The following is an 18,217-nucleotide window of genomic DNA, read 5'->3' as shown; positions in this document are numbered from 1 at the left end:
TTTTTTTTGTGTAGCTCGAGCAAAGCCTTCTATCCCCTTAACTTTACGTGCACTACTTTTTAAAAATGTTTAAACATTTCCCACATCACATTGAAAAAACTGATATTTCATGATGTTTCTCCCAATGTACTCGCGCTGCATTTTCAGCGTAATCTCATCTGCTTTGCATTGCCCCCTAAGTCCACTGGAAGGTAAATATTGTACACGTTGAAAAACACAGCACTACACTGTATTATGTGCAGCTACTGAGTATATTTTTTGTGCTACAGAACACATCTCACGGGATGATTTCACTTTCCTGTATAGTGATTTTCACTGCAGTGAATCAGGGAGGGCACTAAGTACCATAACTACGCTGATTAAGGATTTTATGGTGGGCTACTCAGGAGCTGCATTGGCTGCACAAAATCACACTGGTGGCTGCGTTTGAGAAACATTGATATAGGTGCATATGCAGTAGTACTACACACATTTAAAACCTCTGTTATGGAATAATAGTATTGGGTGTAATAACAGTAAACTACAAGTGTATTTATATTTATGGCGTTATATTTTGGAAAGTATGCTTGGAATGTGTGTAGTACTATAATACTTCAAAGACATGGTTACAATTGCCATTTATAAAATTGCTTTGTCCCTCTCTTCCAGTTCATGTCTTCAATGATATTTAGGTTGGCTTGCAGGTAAAACTATATATTTTTTTTAATTCACTTGTGTCTCACACACATTTTCCAGGATATTGTGAAAACATTGCCTTGGATGGAGAAGTACTCAGCTGGCATATATATGTGTGAAAAGCTGTCTAACCATTGGTGATCGTGGCTGTCTTAATGCAGGGGCCATAGTAATATAGCGTGACTATAAGTTTGATATAACAGCAAATGACAAGTTGGACATTTATGTGTTATTTATAACACATGTCCAGTGAAGCTTCTCCACTTCAGGCCTCTTAGCCCCGTTTCCTTCAAAACTCTAAATTGTACATTTTATAGCGCTCTAATGCCCACAGTCTTGTAAATCAGACAAAGGTGCAGTGTGACTTCATTTTTAGGAGCAGCATATTGCTAATCACTTTTTAAAATAAATCCCATTTCTTGACAGCAACATGGAAAGCATTTTGCTTTGCTAATCCTTTGCAGTCATGGAAAGAACACCAGCAAACCTATCATTACAATGGCAGTGCAAAATGAAACGTGAGGGCCCCTCTACCTATTGTTTATACTAAAATCACTTCCTTGGCAGGGCACTCCAAGAGCTGCAGCTCAACCCAACTTTCTGTGCAGGCAGAATTATTTAGCTATCGCAAAAAAATATTATGTTATCTGCAGCGCTTCTTTACGGATTGAAAAATGATGAATTGTGTATGATATTTAAATTGAATGCATAAACAATACATATAGCAATTTTGCTGCAAAGCTTGAGTTTGCATGTTATCAAGCTCTCTGGTGTCTCAATGGTCATACTGAATATACTGCAAGCAGTAGCTAGTGGTTGTAGGTATGAAGTAGCCGCTCTTCATCTCGAGGACCATGTATGATGTTCCTCTGAAATTTCTAGTAACCTCTCAGGACAGTGAAGAATATCTTTGACCTGAATGTCACTTGTTCCTGGTTCTTGTGCTGCTGGACAAAACTCTTTTGAAAAATGTAATTGGGTTGTTTCCAATTTGTGCACTTGTGTTGTTGGAAAACCATGGTATTCTATGGTGATAAGCATAACTCTTATCCTCTTGATCAGATTGTTCTGTCCTCTACTGTCATTCTGTTTGTTGAGCTCAGAATTCTTTTTTTGGTCTTGGCTTCCTCGGTCCACTGGATTCTGCTGTCTACAGAGTTTTTGGTTAACAGGTAAGACATTAACTGACATCACAAGATTTCTGGGTAACACTGAAATGTGTACCACTAGCTTCAGGCTGGATGTTGTAGATAGGCCTTTCCCCAATCCTCTGTATGCTGTGTACAGTTTGCTGCCAATAAGACCTCAGGTCCTCCCCTTTCTGAGCGTTTCCTTACTAGAACTCTGTCTCCTGGTTGGAGAGTTACTCCTTTCACTCCTCTGTCATAGTACCTTTTCCCTTTTGCTGATGACTCTTGGCTGTTTTCCAATGCAATTGTATGCTTCCTGCATCTTGTCCGCCCATTTCTGTGTGAACAACTGATGAGAAGTTATATTATCCAGGCTTTTCAAGTCAAACATCAGATCGTTGGGTAGTCAAGGGTGCCTCTCATATAAAAGAATGATGAATAGCCAGTAACCTCATGACGGGTACAGTTATAAGCATACACAACCTGTGGCACATGGTCTTTCCATTCAGTTTTATTCTCAGAGTGCGAAGCATCTGAAGTAAGATTTGGTTAAAACATTTGACTGGATTGCCCTGGGGGTGATACGGTATCATGTGGGAGAGTGCCATTCTGTTTAGTTGCTGGAAGAGGTTATTCTGAAATTCTTGACCTTGCTCTTGATGGAGCTTTGCAGAGTACCCAAAGCAGTGAATGAAATCATGGAATGTATTTTCTGCTACTGTCTTTCCAGGTTTGTTTTTTGCAAGTGAAATGGTCCTCAAAAACTAAAATATACTCCTAACCTCCCTCACTGACCTCTAGGTGAAAGTAGTCTACTGACAAGCTGAAAAGGAGCGCTTGTGCTGGGTGAGCAAATCCATCACTTCATACAGAACATATTACCTCCTCCAACGCCACAACTCAACTGAGCTTCAGAAAGCCATGCTTTAATGTTTCTGCCATTCTTTGTAAAGATTATTTGCTTCAAATGAGTTTGTACAAATAAAAATGTATTAAGCACCAAATTCCACCAAACTGCACAATCTAAAATTGGGGTAGAGATCAGTTGTGTTGGATCTTACCAACAAAGGGACCACGTATGACAATAATAATAATAATAATAATAATAATAATAATAATAATAATAATAATAATAATAATAATAATAATTTCAAGAATGTAGTATACAAAGTTAAATACATTACAGTAATTGCAGACATCAGTGTGTATTATAATGCAGTGAGCAGTTTTGTTCATGTTGACTGGTGTTACATTTATTTGTTTATTGCATTTATATAGCGGTTTTTATACAAAAGCATCACAAAGCACTGTACAGTACATAGCAGAAAAAAAGAACAAACCACAATACATTTGTATAGCATGTCACACATACAACTGCCACAGTCAGACCATTTAAATAACAGCATACACATAATAATACAAAAGCAGCAATTTTAAAGTAACATTAAAACCCACTAAGATAAGAAAGCCATTTTATAAAAGTGCGTTATAGTCTTGACTTGAAAACTGTAACGGTCCCAGCTTCCCTGACAAATGAAGGTAGAACATTTCATAATTTAGGAGCTCTACAAGAAAAAGGCATACCTCCTGTCTTGCTTTTGTTGACCCTCGGAATAACCAGCAGTCTCACATCCTGTGATCTCAGAGTATGGTTTGGAAGATATGGGGTCAGTAACTCTTGCAAATAACTAGGTGCTAATCCATTCAGGTCCTTGTAAGTTAATAGCAAAATCTTAAAATCGGTTCTATACTGCACAGGGAGCCAGTGTAAAGAGGCCAAAACAGGGGTAATATGTTCACTTTTCCTGGTTTTAGTCAGAATTCTAGCAGCAGTATTCTGAACAAGCTGCAAGCAGGATACCACATGTTTTGGAACACCAGAAAAAAATTCTGGATGAAACAATGGCATTGTGGCAATTTGGTTGGTGATTGTGAACAGGTGTAGAGGTGATGCAGTGCAGAAGAAATCACAAACAATTGTAATCCGGTAGGAAACGGGGGGTTTTAATTATAATCCGGGTCTGGTGACCAACAAAAGAAAAACAATGTGTAATGTGTGGAGCCAAACAAACAGGTTTACAGTCCCAAACAATAAACATTATCTGCCTCACAATACTAAAACACAGTCACCAATCCTGGGTGCGTGTAGTAGTGCTCGTGGTGGGTGATAGCAGGTTATTTGGTGACAGTTCGTGCAGTGCAGTTCTGGCTTGTGCTGGCCCAAAAGTGACACCTTCGGAACGTGTTTAGCCATCTAGTGATACAATAAACAAGACAATTACTAACACTCAAAACAAACAAACACTCACAGACATTCCTCGGCAGTTTCTACTGCAGTTCTCAGTCCTTCCAGGTGTACGTATACAACCCAAGCGAAGGAAAAGATTAGCATTTCTCTGGCCCCTTTTATGCTACCCCATATGATCCCTTGGTAAATGATTTCAGCTGCGTCTATAGCTTGCAGCTGCTACCTCGTTTACCTTCCGGGTCAATACTTTCCTGCAACAGTCTCGCTTCCATCCAAGCTGACTGACTTCAAGACCTCGGAAACGAACTGACAGGCCAGCCCGTCCAGATACTTTTCCTTTCGCTATTTAGCACCCTCACAGGTCGAGAGGGAGATTTACAACCAGAACGGATTGTATTTCTGTCACAGGCATGCATTAGTCTCTCGGCCTCAGATACGGAAAGAATCGGTCTGTGTTTGGCGATATTTCTCAAATGGTAAAAAGATACTTTAGTAACTTACCTTATATGACTCTCAAATTATACATTAGTATCAAAGATTAGTATAGACTGCAAAAGCTGAGCTCATGCAATCCCACATATCCTTTCAGTTGGTTTTGTGATCCCACTAGCATAACCTCTATTTTATCTGAATTCAACATTAGAACATTCTGTGACATCCAGTGCTTGATGTCTGTAAGGCAAGTAGCTAATAACCCAGGCAGAAGAAATTTCTGGCTTTAGGGACAAATATAGCTGGGTATCATCAGCATAGAAATGGAAGTTCACTCTGTGTCTATAGTTCACATTCCTCACTGACTGTCTGGGAGACTCTGGAGAAGTTAAACTCTTGGAAAGCAGATAGCGTGTTTGGAGGAACTGTACTAGAGAAACAGTGATTCACACCAGTGTATAAAACATGTAAATAGACAAGTTATTATATTTTCTCAAACTGCACTTAAAAAAATAACCTTGAATATCTAAAACAAAAAATATTCACTCAGCAGCTATATGTTTTTCCAGCAAATTTGTAGCTTCTAAAGACTATGTATATGAACTATTTTGCACTGGAAAAAACTAAAGCGCAGTAACCCACTCCAGGGTGTACAGTAAGACACACATCTTACATGTGTCTTACCTTACGCCCTGTTGTGGGTTATTACTTATATATATGTGCAAAAGTTTTAGGCAGGTGTGAAAAAATGCTGTAAAGTAAGAATGCTTTCTACATAGCTTTTGTCCAAAACATCCTTTTTGTAATAATTTAAAACCTTTGTGTACATAAAAAAAACATTTCTCTCTCTCTCTCTCTCTCTCTCTCTCTCTCTCTCTCTCTCTCTCTCTCTCTCTCTCTCTCTCTCTCTATATATATATATATATATATATATATATATATATATATATATATATTACACACACACACCTACACTGGATCTCCAAGATATAGGATTACAAATGTTGTACAGTAGATTGTTTGAGAATTAATTTCATTTAGGGCAAATGCAGGGGACATTTTCTGCTTGCACACCTTACAGCTTCAGTTGTTTGTGAAAAACAGTAGTATGTAACCAGTATATCACCTTCTCTCTACCAAGATAAATATTACAGGAAATGGTATTCTTGGCAATGTACCATGGACCATTAGAGTAACTGCCCCTCAGCATATAGTAGCAAATTATTAGATTCCAGGATAAAAAGCAGATTAGTCCTTAAAGAGGAAGTAGCTTACATGTAATTTCAATGATTTTATTGTATTTTATTTAACTTTTCCATTACTGTTTGATGGTGTCTGGAATAATTGCGAGTGCTTCTGGATTCTGCTGCTTGGGTTTTTAGTTATTGTTTTTCTCTAGTGATTATCATTGTTTTGCCAGTGCTAATAGGAGTCTTTAAATTGTACTTGAAATCATTCATCTTCACTTCTTTAATATGGAAAGCTCCGTACAACTCACATGTTTTCAGTGTCTCTGCATTCCTTTAAAGCAACCTCTTGCAGTAAAATGTGGGGACATGGTGGAAACAGCCGAACTGAAATAACTTGAAGGAAAGATTAGTAAATATTCCTTTGTACCATATTAAACCGTAACGAATGCGTCTTTTATATAATGTGAGACCTATAAAAGGATATTATGAAATGGCTTGGATAAATTAAGTGCTGTGATTGGCTGAACAAGATCACATGACCGTGCGGCAGTAATTGTCTTACCACACGGCTATGACATCATAAACTAATGTACTTACATGATCTATTAATATTACTATGCCTTAATAGCAACAATTATCTAAACAGTGTTTCTGTAGCTAAAAAATGTCAACATACAACTGAAACAGCATTTAAATCACTCAACAATCTGTTTTTTTTTCATCTCTGTTACTAAGAATTACAGAAAAAGTGGCAAATATACTATGGTATTTATTTAGTCAGAGAACAGAACAAAGAAAACTAAGAGGCAAGCAGTAGCAATAACATTATTCAAAAGCCACCTGAGAAATCACCACGCAAGTCTCACTCTGCATATAATATATTGTATATGCAGCAGCTGCATCTACTTACTAAACTAAATAGCGCCTTATAAAACTGACTAGCGAGTATGCAATATTTAAACTTGACACAACAGATATATCTCACCACTAACCACCGATTTCAGAAACATATTTAAAACAAAATTCAAATGTCTCCTTCTCTCTGCTGACACAGCCGTTGGCCTTTTAAACAAGATAAGGTTCGGAATAGAATTCTGTTGTGCTCGCCACGGACGGGAAGGACTGCGGCACTGCGCAAACTGACACGGAAGTCGTTTAGTCCACATATCATTTAATGCTGGTTTAAAATCTAGGGAAATTATGCAGGTTATCAGTATCGGTGTGAAAACAGCCTCATAAAGTATTCGTCAGCTTCTCTTGAAGACTGCAAAGCCTGAATAGGATAATTTCTTATGAGAAAAAACACTTGGAAGCCCCTCCCTCCAGTGACATTGCAGTGCAGTGTTTGGCTGTTCCTTGAATCCTCCCTCAGAAGTGGGAAATCAGTCTGCTTTCAATTCACAAAAGTCATTATGCTTACGAGACTTCAAAAATACTAATAATGAAGCCCTTTACACTTACTTTCATTATCTTTGTGATTGGTCATCAGCTGATTGCTTTAGCCTAGACTTTTTTGTCCCTTAGCAATAAGATGCAATTCATTGTAAACCTGCTTTAAGTAGAATGCTTTATCTATGAAGGGAAATTAATTGTCACGTCTGTACCAAAATATGTATATTAACGTAGCTGTGTTATTTGTTGAGCTTGTATGGACTACCAATTTATACTGATTTACCTAACAACAATAACTATATACCAATTCTACTGGCAAGAACCTTGCACAGTCACTGCGAGATTCAGATTCAGGTATTACTTGTTGTTGTTATTATTAATATTGTAGCGTGCCGGGGGTATACGCTTCTTGCAATGGAGCTGGCTCTTTTGTACAATAGTATTGGTGCTATGCTTTAGTGAGAGAGGTCCCGGGTTTCGCCCGCCCTCCACCCTTGTGTGGATTGCCTCGCCCTATGTTGCACCTGCCTGCGGGAACCGAGATCGCTACAATATTATTATAAGAATAATATTTATTGAAACACTGGGTGAGTAGGGTAGTCTGATTTACTACCAATATCTGAACATTATGACTGAATAATTTTTATATCATTAACCTAAAGCGCTGGTATTTTAGCCCAGTTAGCAGACTATAAGGATCAGATTTGCTGAAGCTACGATTCTGTAGAAAAACGTGTGTGTGTGTGTGTGTGTGTGTGTGTGTGTGTGTGTGTGTGTGTGTGTGTGTGTGTGTGTGTGTGTGTGTGTGTGTGTGTGTGTATGTATGTACATATATTGTAATAGGGCAGGGAAGGGCTTAAGTTTTCCCTGCCCAAAAACATGGGCGAATGCACATTTGTTTGTTTAATTGTTTTAATTGTTTAGTTATTAGTTATCCCCTGCACCTGGTGTGTATTGTAAATTAGAGGTATTTAAAGAGAGCAGACAGTCTGTTCAGGGCTGTATTGTGAAGAGCCCGGTTGTGAGAGTGTGTAACTGTTAATAAGGTACTGTGAATAAAGGTTTGTATGTTTGGTTTTTGTTATTTTTAAAACTGGTAAATGGCCTAGCTGTCCTGCATTATAGTTAGGTTCCTGATTGTGTAGTTAGTGTTTTGTTTATTTTGTGTTTTGTATAAATATTAAAAATAGCACGCAAGCGCTGCTTAAAAACTTCCATTTTCACGTCATGGGTCCTGGTTTAAAGGGTCAACGAAAGAGTGGGAGTTGCAATCGTTTTACTATATATATGTGTGTGTGTGTGTGTTAGTATATCCTTCGGATGTGACGTGTGACTCTGCAGTTGCATAGTTCACCCCTAGTCTCTGTCGCTAGGATAAGAGTGTCAGCTAAATGACTAAATAGTAATAATAATGTATATGCAGTCAAAAATGTTTAGCAAATAATACACGGATAGTACACAGCACTTTCCTAATGGATGCTTCTTTATTATTATTTATATAACACTATGTCTGCTTTTTTTTTTTTTTGGTGGCCAAATCAGGCAGACTGCACTTGCTGGAACACATCCTAATAAAGCTGTACAATATAAGAAGCCATGCAATACCAAATAGGAAGTCAGACACAAACATTTAAATATAGCGTCTCGCATTGTAGGTTATTTACATTTGGAACGAACATTTCTCTGGCTAAAACTTAAAGAAAAGTACATGGAAACACACACAACTGGAAAGTACTACCAAAATAGAGTGAGAAGAAGGTGAGACTTGTTTCTTTTTCCATGGAAATTGCCCCATGTACATCCTATGGGTGCGAAGAAACCACTTGAGGTGTTTTTAATTGTTACACAATCATAAACTGTTGTTAATTCTCAATTTTAAAAGGAACTGCTAGATATTGTACATTGCACAACTGTACAAAGGTCCAAACACGAGTACTGAAAGATAAGTGTTCAGGACAAACTTGTTAAACATTTTCATATGTTTGCCAACTACTGTTTTTAGCAGCAGTTATTTTAAACATTCACAAACTGCACAGATTCATTTACAAACTAACTGTGTGTTACATACTGTATGGCACTTTTTATTTGGTTTAACTGATATTTTAACACATGGGTGGAAATTATCACAACAATACAGAACAGTCCAGAAAAAGCTGGTTCATTGAAAACGCGTTGAGCTAAACTGGGAACACTTATCTGTGTAATTCAACTCTAACCTTATGTACTATTACATTTCAGGGAATTACATTCTGTACATTCTCTTGTTGTGATTGAACAGATTTCATATTGCGCTAAAGGACTGCTTGTTTTTTTGTTTTGTTTTTATTTGATGTTTGTTTTTAATGTACTATTTCATAACATATTTAAATAGTTAATGCTATGGTTTAGCATTTGTTAAAGGTCCGGTGACATTTCAACAGAGGTATCTTATAGTCAGGGCTTGAAGATTTCAGGTTTTATTTTTGATCACATGATGTCCCTTTTAAAGTTATTTTGAGCTGATTCTGTTTCCTAATTAAACTCAGAAAAAGCTGTTAATTGCAAAAACATGTCACTTATTTTTACCTTCATGTCTTGACTGAGCCTGATTCTGTTTTGCTTCATTTTTATTTCTAACAGACGTGACAAATTACATTAATTGCTCATCGATGATCCTAATTGCATTTCATTCTTGCAGTTGCCTGGTTTATCGTTGTGCTTTTGTTATTTTCACTCGTTCAATAGTTGTCCTGACAGATTAAATTTTTACCCAATATGGAGTGTATGCTGAAAGCAAGTTCATTATTTAACATCTTGATTTGTGGCAAAGAATTATCTTAAACCCAGTCTTTAAACAGTTTTCTATTTATTAGGATGACCATTTTGTGAAATTATTATTTCACAGAATGGTCACTTTTGTGTTAAGAACGATAAAAGGTGGGAAATTTGTCTCCTGAAATGCTGAAAAGCTATTAAGATATTTATTTTGGCATATAAACATGATAAACAGACATATGTAGGGGTCATTTGAGAATAGTCCCCATTGATAAAACATGTTTTATACTGTTCATTTATATGGTATGTTTGAGTGTAGCACACACCATTTTGTAAACTCTGAGAATTCCGTATGAGAGAATTTTGGTAGAAGGTTGTGTGTTTATATACAAGTCGCACAGTACAACAAGGGTATAGAATTCTGTTTAGTATATTGGGATGATTTTGCAGGTATAAGGTGTGCATTATGCAAGACATACTGTACACACAAAAAGGGATGTAATCCAAGACTTGTTTTAAATATGGACCCTGATTTATAGAACTTAGTAAGTGGATTTGAGAAAACAAATAAACTTTTTATCAATTTAAAAATTTTAAATCTTAGCCTAAATTGTATGTCCCTTATTGCTCATAGAACTGTTGCCAATAAAATTAGGCCTATACTGTGTTACATTTAAAAAAAATGCAATCTACTTACTTAGTTTAGTGCTGGCTTGTAGCAGCAGCTCTGGATAAAAAAATAACAAACAGTACAATTAGAACCGACAAAACAAACACTAAACACTCACCGTAATATTTCACTTGTCCTTTAGCGTTCTCATAACCATAAACAAAGGAACAGATCACCTAGCCACATCCCCTGTTTGTACCTTCAGTCATTCCCCCTTGGTTAGTGAGTGCAGCCGTTTCTCCTCCAATCCGCAGTTGCCACATCGCTTTCCCTATGGGGCAATGGCTTAATGTACTGCAGCTGTGCTCCCTTTCTATATGGCCGATTTCCACCTAACCCTGGGAATGAATTGTCAGACCATCCTGTCCAGGGCACTCTGTTCCCTGTACACTGCATCCTCAGAGGTCAGGAGGGAGATTTGTCAGATTTTACTTCATGATGTGACAGTTCAGTCTTTTCTTTTTCATTGAAAGGAGGAGGCTAGAAATCCTAAGTAGAAGGCAGGGGGGTATGGGCATCATCCCCCAGTGTGGGTGCAGGGGGGTATGGGGGTCCTCCCCCTGTGCGGTTGCTGGGGGGTGCAGGGGGGTATGGGGGTTCTCCCTTACCAATGGTGCAGAGGGATATGGGGGTAATCCCCCAGCAATGATCAACAACATTATTGGGGAGTTGGTTCCAGGCCCACACAATTCTCTGTGTAAAAAAGTGCCTCCTATTTTCTGTCCATTCTCCATTTGTGACCCCTGGTCCTTGTTGGTTTTTTTTAGGTCGAAAAAGTCAGTTGGGTCGAGATTGTCAATACCTTTTAGAATTTTGAATGCTTGAATCAGATCACCACATAGTCGTCTTTGTTCAAGACTGAATAAATTCCATTCTTTAAGCCTGTCTGCACATGTCATGCCTTTTAAACCAGGAATAATTCTGGTTGCTCTCTTTGCATTCTTTCTAGAGCAGCAATATCCTTTTTGTAGTGAGGTGACTTTTTCATAGATTCCTTCTTCAATTTCAGTATCTCCCATGTGGTATTTATAATGCACATTTGTATTGCCTCCATGCAGTACCTTACACTTTTCTCTATTCAATGTAATTTACCATGTGTCAGTCCAGTTCTGAATGCTGTCTAGATCATTTTGAATGACCTTTGCTGCTGCAACACTATTTTTGTGTTGTCTGCAAATTTAACAAGTTTGCTTACTATACCAGAATCCAAGTCATTAATGTAGATTAGGAATAGCAGAGCACCTAATACTGATCCATGTGGTACTCCACTGGTTACCTCGCTCCGTTCCGGGTTTCTCCCCTAATCAGTACTTTCTGTTTTCTACATGTTAACCACTCTCTAATCCATTTGCTTGCATTTCCTTGAATCCCTACTGCATTCAGTTTGAGGATTAATCTTTTATGTGGGATTTTGTCAAAAGCTTTCTGGAAATCTAAATAAACCATGTCATATGCTTTGCAGTTGTCCGTTGTCGATGTTGCATGCTCAAAAAAATCAAGCAGAATAGTTATACACGATCTCCCTTTCCTAAAACCATACTGACTGTCTCCCAGGATACTGTTACCATGTAGGTGATTTTTTGCATTTTGGATCTTATTATAGTTTCCATATAACAGAAGTCAGGCTTTTTGGTCTGTAGTTACCTGGTTCAGTTTTGTCTCCCTTTTTGTAACGTCTGCCAGTCCTTCTCAGTTTATTTACAGAAACCAAAGCGAAGGAATGGATTATAATTCTCCGTCCCCTTTTATGCTGTCACACATGACCCCTTGGTAATCGAGTGCAACCGTCTCTCCAATCTGCGGCTGCCTCTTCGTTTCCCTTCAGGGACAATGCATTATTGCAACTGTTTCACCCCCTTCCAGGCTGGCCAACTTTCCTTGAACCCGGGGAAAGGACTTTCAGACCAGCCCGTCCACGGAACTCTATTCTCGCTGATTAATGCCCTCACAGGTCGAGAGGGAGATTTACAACCAAGAATCCTTGTATTTCTGTCACAGGTTTGCATATCAAATACCTCCCTTGCATATATTACGTCATATTTTGTGACATAATTTCCATACCACCCATCAACATTTCGACGCACTAGGTTGCCTGTCACTGGTTAGTGAATATAGCAGGTGTGCAAAACATGCAGTAAAGGGGCTTACTGCGTGCAAAACACGTTACCGCTGTTTAAAGAATGAGGCCCACAGATTTTCAAATTGTAGGCATATATATTAGTTTTGAATTGATTCACACCGCATAAATTAAAAGTGAAAGTTAAACTGTTTTTAAATAAAAAAAAAAACATCCACTGAAATACCCTGGTGCCAGTCTGTATTGTTCGTATTGTTTAGAAAGAAATTGTCAGGAGCTGTTCTGGAGCATTGGGAATCATGCATTGTGTGAAATGTTATTTGATTGAATGTCACTGAATGTTAGGTCACTGAATAAGCTGCCTATCAATCTGGTGTTATTTTGTGTATCTGCAAGGCTTGGATAACACGATTTAAAGAACACTGCAAGGTAACAGCATGTGTTGTGTCATGTGCACTGAATGAGTGACTAAGCTCCCTTGAAAAGTAATTAATATACATTGCAAACATGCTGGACTATTGCCCATTAGACACCCTTCTGTCAGTCACCACTGTCAGTGGTTAGTAAACCAAACAGGCAGCTGTACTTGTTTTTTCTTTGTCTATAATAGAATAGCATTGTTATAATTCCCTACTGGTGGAAACAATATAATATTGTTGTACTATATATGTAGTAATCTGTGGGATTTGACCTTCACAGTCATAGGAGGCCCTTGTTGTACAACTGTGCCCTCTTGTTTTCCAGCTTCCATTTAATAAATGTAACCCCATTACCGCAAAGAACCTTACAATAATGATTTATGTGATACCCAAACTGACATATTTACTTTTTCATTTATGATACAGCTATAATATTTATAGTGTCCTTTTTATTGTCAATTTTTGATCAATTATTGTATCCCAATTTTTCTTCCGAATTTTAAATGTATTTTTAAATATCATTTTATTGTGTAGCTTGCTCTTAATTGTACTGTTAATTGTTGATTTAATTGTAAGAAATTAAGTTAGACCATAAGTGAGGTAGCTCTTACATTTGCTTTAAATTGGAGTGGAGTGGGAAAATATTTTTCACATTTTTATTAGAGAGCCGAATATTTTTCTGTTTACCAGTACATTTTTTTTCAGTGCCTGAAAAATATTTCACAGTCAGTTTATAGTAATTTATAGTAAGTAATAATTTGGTGTAATGAATGGACCTACACTATACCTTCAGGACAGTTTTTCATGGAAAGAAAACCCCAGGTGCATTTTATCTATAATGTGATGTTATGCTTAAGATTTTTAAACAAGGCCATGTTTATATTGTGCATGAATCAGCTCTCCTATTAGGCAATTGCAATTTATAATAAAAACATAAATAAGTACCTTTTATAATCCACAACCCTCCTTAGAATGTACCACTCTAATACAAGTCTGCAATTATTAAATATTAAATTTAAATATTAATATTTAAATTGAATATATTAAATATTAATATTACATTTTAAATCTACACTGGCATATATCAGTGCTGTGAAATTACTCTTATCCTTTTAAATAATATTTGCTATACGTGTGCTTCTTAAAATCTGGAATTCTGGCTCAATGGTTTCCTTTAAACCAGACTCAATGAAACATATCTGTTTGATCTTGCAAAGCGTTTATTTCTTTAATTGTACAATTACTCTGGGATGGTGCTAAATAGTAAAATGAATGTGCTTCTTTTAACTTTAATACAGGAACATGATACATTAAATGTTTCAGTTGCTTCCCGGTAACTGTGTTATAACTCAAGGTCAAAAGGAGAGCAAAAGAAATAAATAAAACAGTCCACAACACCTTCCCCATTCAGTCGAATGATTAAAACCTCAAATGCTGCCAAAATAATATAATAAATTCAATATTATTGTGTTTTATTGGTAAAATAAGAGCAAAAGTATCTTTCTGATTTTATTATTTGGAATTAAAAATAATGTATAGCTCTGCTGAAAACTATATTACTTTATATCTACTGTAGCAACTATGCAATACAATGAGGCATACTAATCACTGTAAGTAACCTAATGACTATGAAGATTATTATGGGAGTCACAGTCAAGAAGATTTAATATACCCAATACGGGTAGGATGACTAATGCAAATGATCTCACCTGAGGCTTTTATTGGTAGTATTAACTCGTACAAATATGTATTTAGCATACCTTTAGGTGTTTGAATAGTGATATCCTTTATAGTTGACAAGTTTTATACAATTTGATTTGCAGACTGTTTCAGGCTTTCATCAAAGTAAATATCAGAGCAGAAAACTTGACCGTGAACAGATTGTCCTCTGTGTGCTGAAATGTGTAGACAGAGGGCAACACAGTTGAAATCTAAGTCATTGTGAAATTCATGTTTGGAAATAAATCTTGTCAGTTTTTTTCTTTTAGTACATACTGGAAATTATGAATAGTAATGCCTTCCTAACTGATTAATTTGTCACTAATCTCAAAATATAGGGGCTCTGAAACGTGTGCTGTTTATCTAAATATTTCCATGTTTTATTTAAGGCAAGCACATTATTCTTCATTCACAACTGCCAAGAGCCATACGATATTTAAAAATTTAGCACTGATATCGACAAGCCGGATTCTTTGCAGCCTGGAAGCTGTGATTGGACTTATGCTAATAAGTATTTGGAAGAGAAATTGAGAAGGATTGGACTTACAATCTCATTCATTGTTTTTTTTTGCTTAACCTAAGGACCTCACTATAATTCACTTACTATGTGTTTTCTTACCATTTGTTTGCATGAGCCACACACCCCTTTCCTGTGCCAAAGATCCATTAAACTCTGTATTAATTTACAGCTGCAGGTCTTTTTTTAGATACATAATAGATTAGCTGTTGCTGTTGCTCCACAGTACATGTTTTGTAGCGCCAGTAGTCAAACTGGAGTCACTGGAGGTCTCTAAATGCCATTCCTAAAATGTAACCCAGACATTCTAAAGACAGGAAATATAATGGGTTTGCATAAAACAATCTGAGTCAGAAAAAAAAATCATTTTTAATGTCATAATTAATTAATTAATCAATTTTACTTTCAGGTCTGTCAGTTTGTTGTTTCTGTGAATGGACTGAATGTTCTTCACTTGGACTATCGAACAGTCAGCAGCCTAATTCTGACAGGCCCACGCACCATTGTCATGGAAGTCATGGAGGAAATTGAATGCTGAAACAGGAAGCAATGGAGCTGCATCCTACCTACCAGGACATATCTGAAGAACCAAAGAAACACAGACAACTAAAATAACCATCTCCTCTCAGAAAATCTCAAGCAACTCACACTTCCAAGTTGTATTCTTCACATAGCATTCAACAAGATGATTGTATGTATACTGTATATAAAGTCTACCATACAGTTTGCCTTCTATATACCACAGATAAGGGAGCCAGGCTTTGTGTGATGCACAGAAGGGTAGGTCATGAATAGGACATCCCAAATGAAGATTCAACCATTTATCAGATTCTTTGAACATTTCTGTTTCTTATCAGGTTAGAAAAATTTAAACAAGATGCCATTTTGACCACTTTATAGAGATATGGGCAGTTAATCACAGCTCCCTTCTGATACATGAGTATAAATAACAGCTGTTACTTCAAAAAGGAAGGAGTTGGCTGCTTCTTTTTTTTGCACCATTATTGAAGGGGTTAATGTGCTGGGAGTTGATGTGCAACAGCCTGACTGTAGAGCTAGTAGTGCATTAAAACAGAGCCTTTTAAATTAGGGTGCAGTCTATATACATATACATTTAAAAAAAGCACTTGCTATCCCGTGAAACTGATTTTAAGTAAAAGTTGATATTGATTTCCTTGGTCCTACTGTGTAATCAATATTTTCCTTCACAATCACAAAAAGCACTTATGTATGCTAACTTAATTTCAAAATCATAAACACTTAACATATAACATGTGAATCTCTAAAAATATGACAAATAGAAGAAGTGATGGATGTAATTTAAAAGGAGAGAATGTTTGTGTGTAAATGTTTAGTTAACTCCTGTAACTCAGCACTTACAAAAATTGTAAACAGAGTGCAATTTATATTACAGAGGAGTGAAAATAGCTGTGGCTGAAAGGAGATAAATTCTTGCATATGTGTTTGTCAGAACAGATTATTTTGTTGGTTAAGTGGTTGGTTGGTGCTCAAGAAGTTCATTACTGCCAATTTGTTTAGTGCGCAGACTTGGGTATTTCATATTCTGCTAACTGAGCCACTCCTTTATTCCCTGCAAATTTCACTTTGCTTACATGAGATGAAGAAGAACATAGTGTTCTTTTACTATTATACTTTAATTTTACATGAGGCATTTCAGTGCCATTAAAAAAAAAAAAAGATATTCTCAAAATATCTGGACACTCAGGCTGATGAAAATTCAATACTGTGAGTGCTATGATGTAGTTCATAAGGTTGTTGGTTTATGACCTTATGACCCAGATTGTAAATTGATTTGGAATTGCTGAATACAGCATCTTGTTTACTGTAGAAGCGTGAGCTAATTTAAGGGGGGCTGTTTTGAATTTCTGCATCATTGTATTTTTTCTAAAAGGGAAGTATGAAGTCTGCCACATAGTTTTGTTGGGTTTTGCTATTAATATTAGTTATGCTTGATTATTTTTACTTACACTGCTGGTTTCACAGACCTTGTTAGCACCACTCTTGGACTGCCTTACCTAAGATAACTTTAGGTACATGATTAGAGCTAATCTGGTTCTTCTAGAGTAACAGCTTTGTTTAAACATATTTTTTATCCGTTTTTTTAAGCTCTTGTAAAATGGATTATAGCATATTATTTTAATATCCAAAATTATTATTTATCTAATCTTTAGATGGAATTTGTGTAAGTCAAAGCCAATTTAGTAGATTGAAGAGCAGCATGCATATTTTTGAATGTCCTGTTATGGAGACAAGCTAAAAAAGCTACAATAAACCACAATTCATTGAGGTACTGCTAATTGTAATTTAAGACTTTGTACTTTTACCTTACACTTTTCTGTATTAAATGTCATTTGTCATGTGTCTGCCCAATTCTGAATGCTGTCTAGAACAGTTTGAATGATTTTTGCTGCTGCAATGGTGTTTGCCACTCCTCCTATTTTTGTGTCATATGCAAGTTTGCTTACTATACCAGACTCTAAGTCATTAAAATAGAATAGGAAGAGCAAAAAAACTAATACTGATCCTTGTGTTTCTCCACTGGTTACCTCGCTCCATTTTGAGGTTTCTCCTCTAATCAGTACTTTCTGTTATTTACATGTTAACTACTCCCTAATCTATGTACATGCATTTCCTTGAATCCCTATTGCGTTCAGTTTGAGAATTCATCTGTATGCAGGACAAAAGCTTTCTGGAAATCTAAATAAACCATGTCATATGCTTTGCAATTATCCATTATCGATGTTGCATCGTCAAAGGTTAGTTAGACCCTTTCCTAAAACCATGCTGAATGTCTCCCAGGATACTGTTACCATATAGGTAATTTTTTGCATTTTGGATCTTATTATAGTTTCCATAATTTACATATAATAGGAATCAGGCTTATTGGTCTGTTGTTACCTGGTTTTGTTTTGTCTCCCTTTTTTTGGATCGGTATTCTGTTTGCAATTCTCCAGTCTGTCGGTACAACCCCTG

At 36.6% G+C, this 18,217-nt stretch overlaps 1 protein-coding gene across 4 annotated transcripts in view; it reads left to right on the top strand.

Moving 5' to 3' along the window:
* LOC121314887 (DEP domain-containing mTOR-interacting protein-like) overlaps positions 1-17,102 on the top strand; it is a 76,797-nt gene extending 59,695 nt beyond the window's left edge. For 3 of the 4 annotated variants that reach the window (XM_041248624.1, XM_041248627.1, XM_041248625.1), the window contains one exon: positions 15,633-17,102. In XM_041248624.1, the coding sequence (XP_041104558.1) occupies positions 15,633-15,761 (129 nt within the window). In that variant the 3' untranslated portion in view covers positions 15,762-17,102. Of the gene's footprint in view, positions 1-2,606; positions 2,804-15,632 lie in introns of those variants that run through there. The other variant, XM_041248626.1, reaches the window with a different exon arrangement.
* The last annotated feature ends 1,115 nt before the right edge of the window (positions 17,103-18,217 follow it).

Source organism: Polyodon spathula, chromosome 4, assembly GCF_017654505.1.
Source record: "Polyodon spathula isolate WHYD16114869_AA chromosome 4, ASM1765450v1, whole genome shotgun sequence".
NCBI lineage: Eukaryota > Metazoa > Chordata > Actinopteri > Acipenseriformes > Polyodontidae > Polyodon > Polyodon spathula.
The sequence above is the reverse complement of the archived record's forward strand: the minus strand, read 5'-3'. Positions and strand labels throughout refer to the sequence as shown.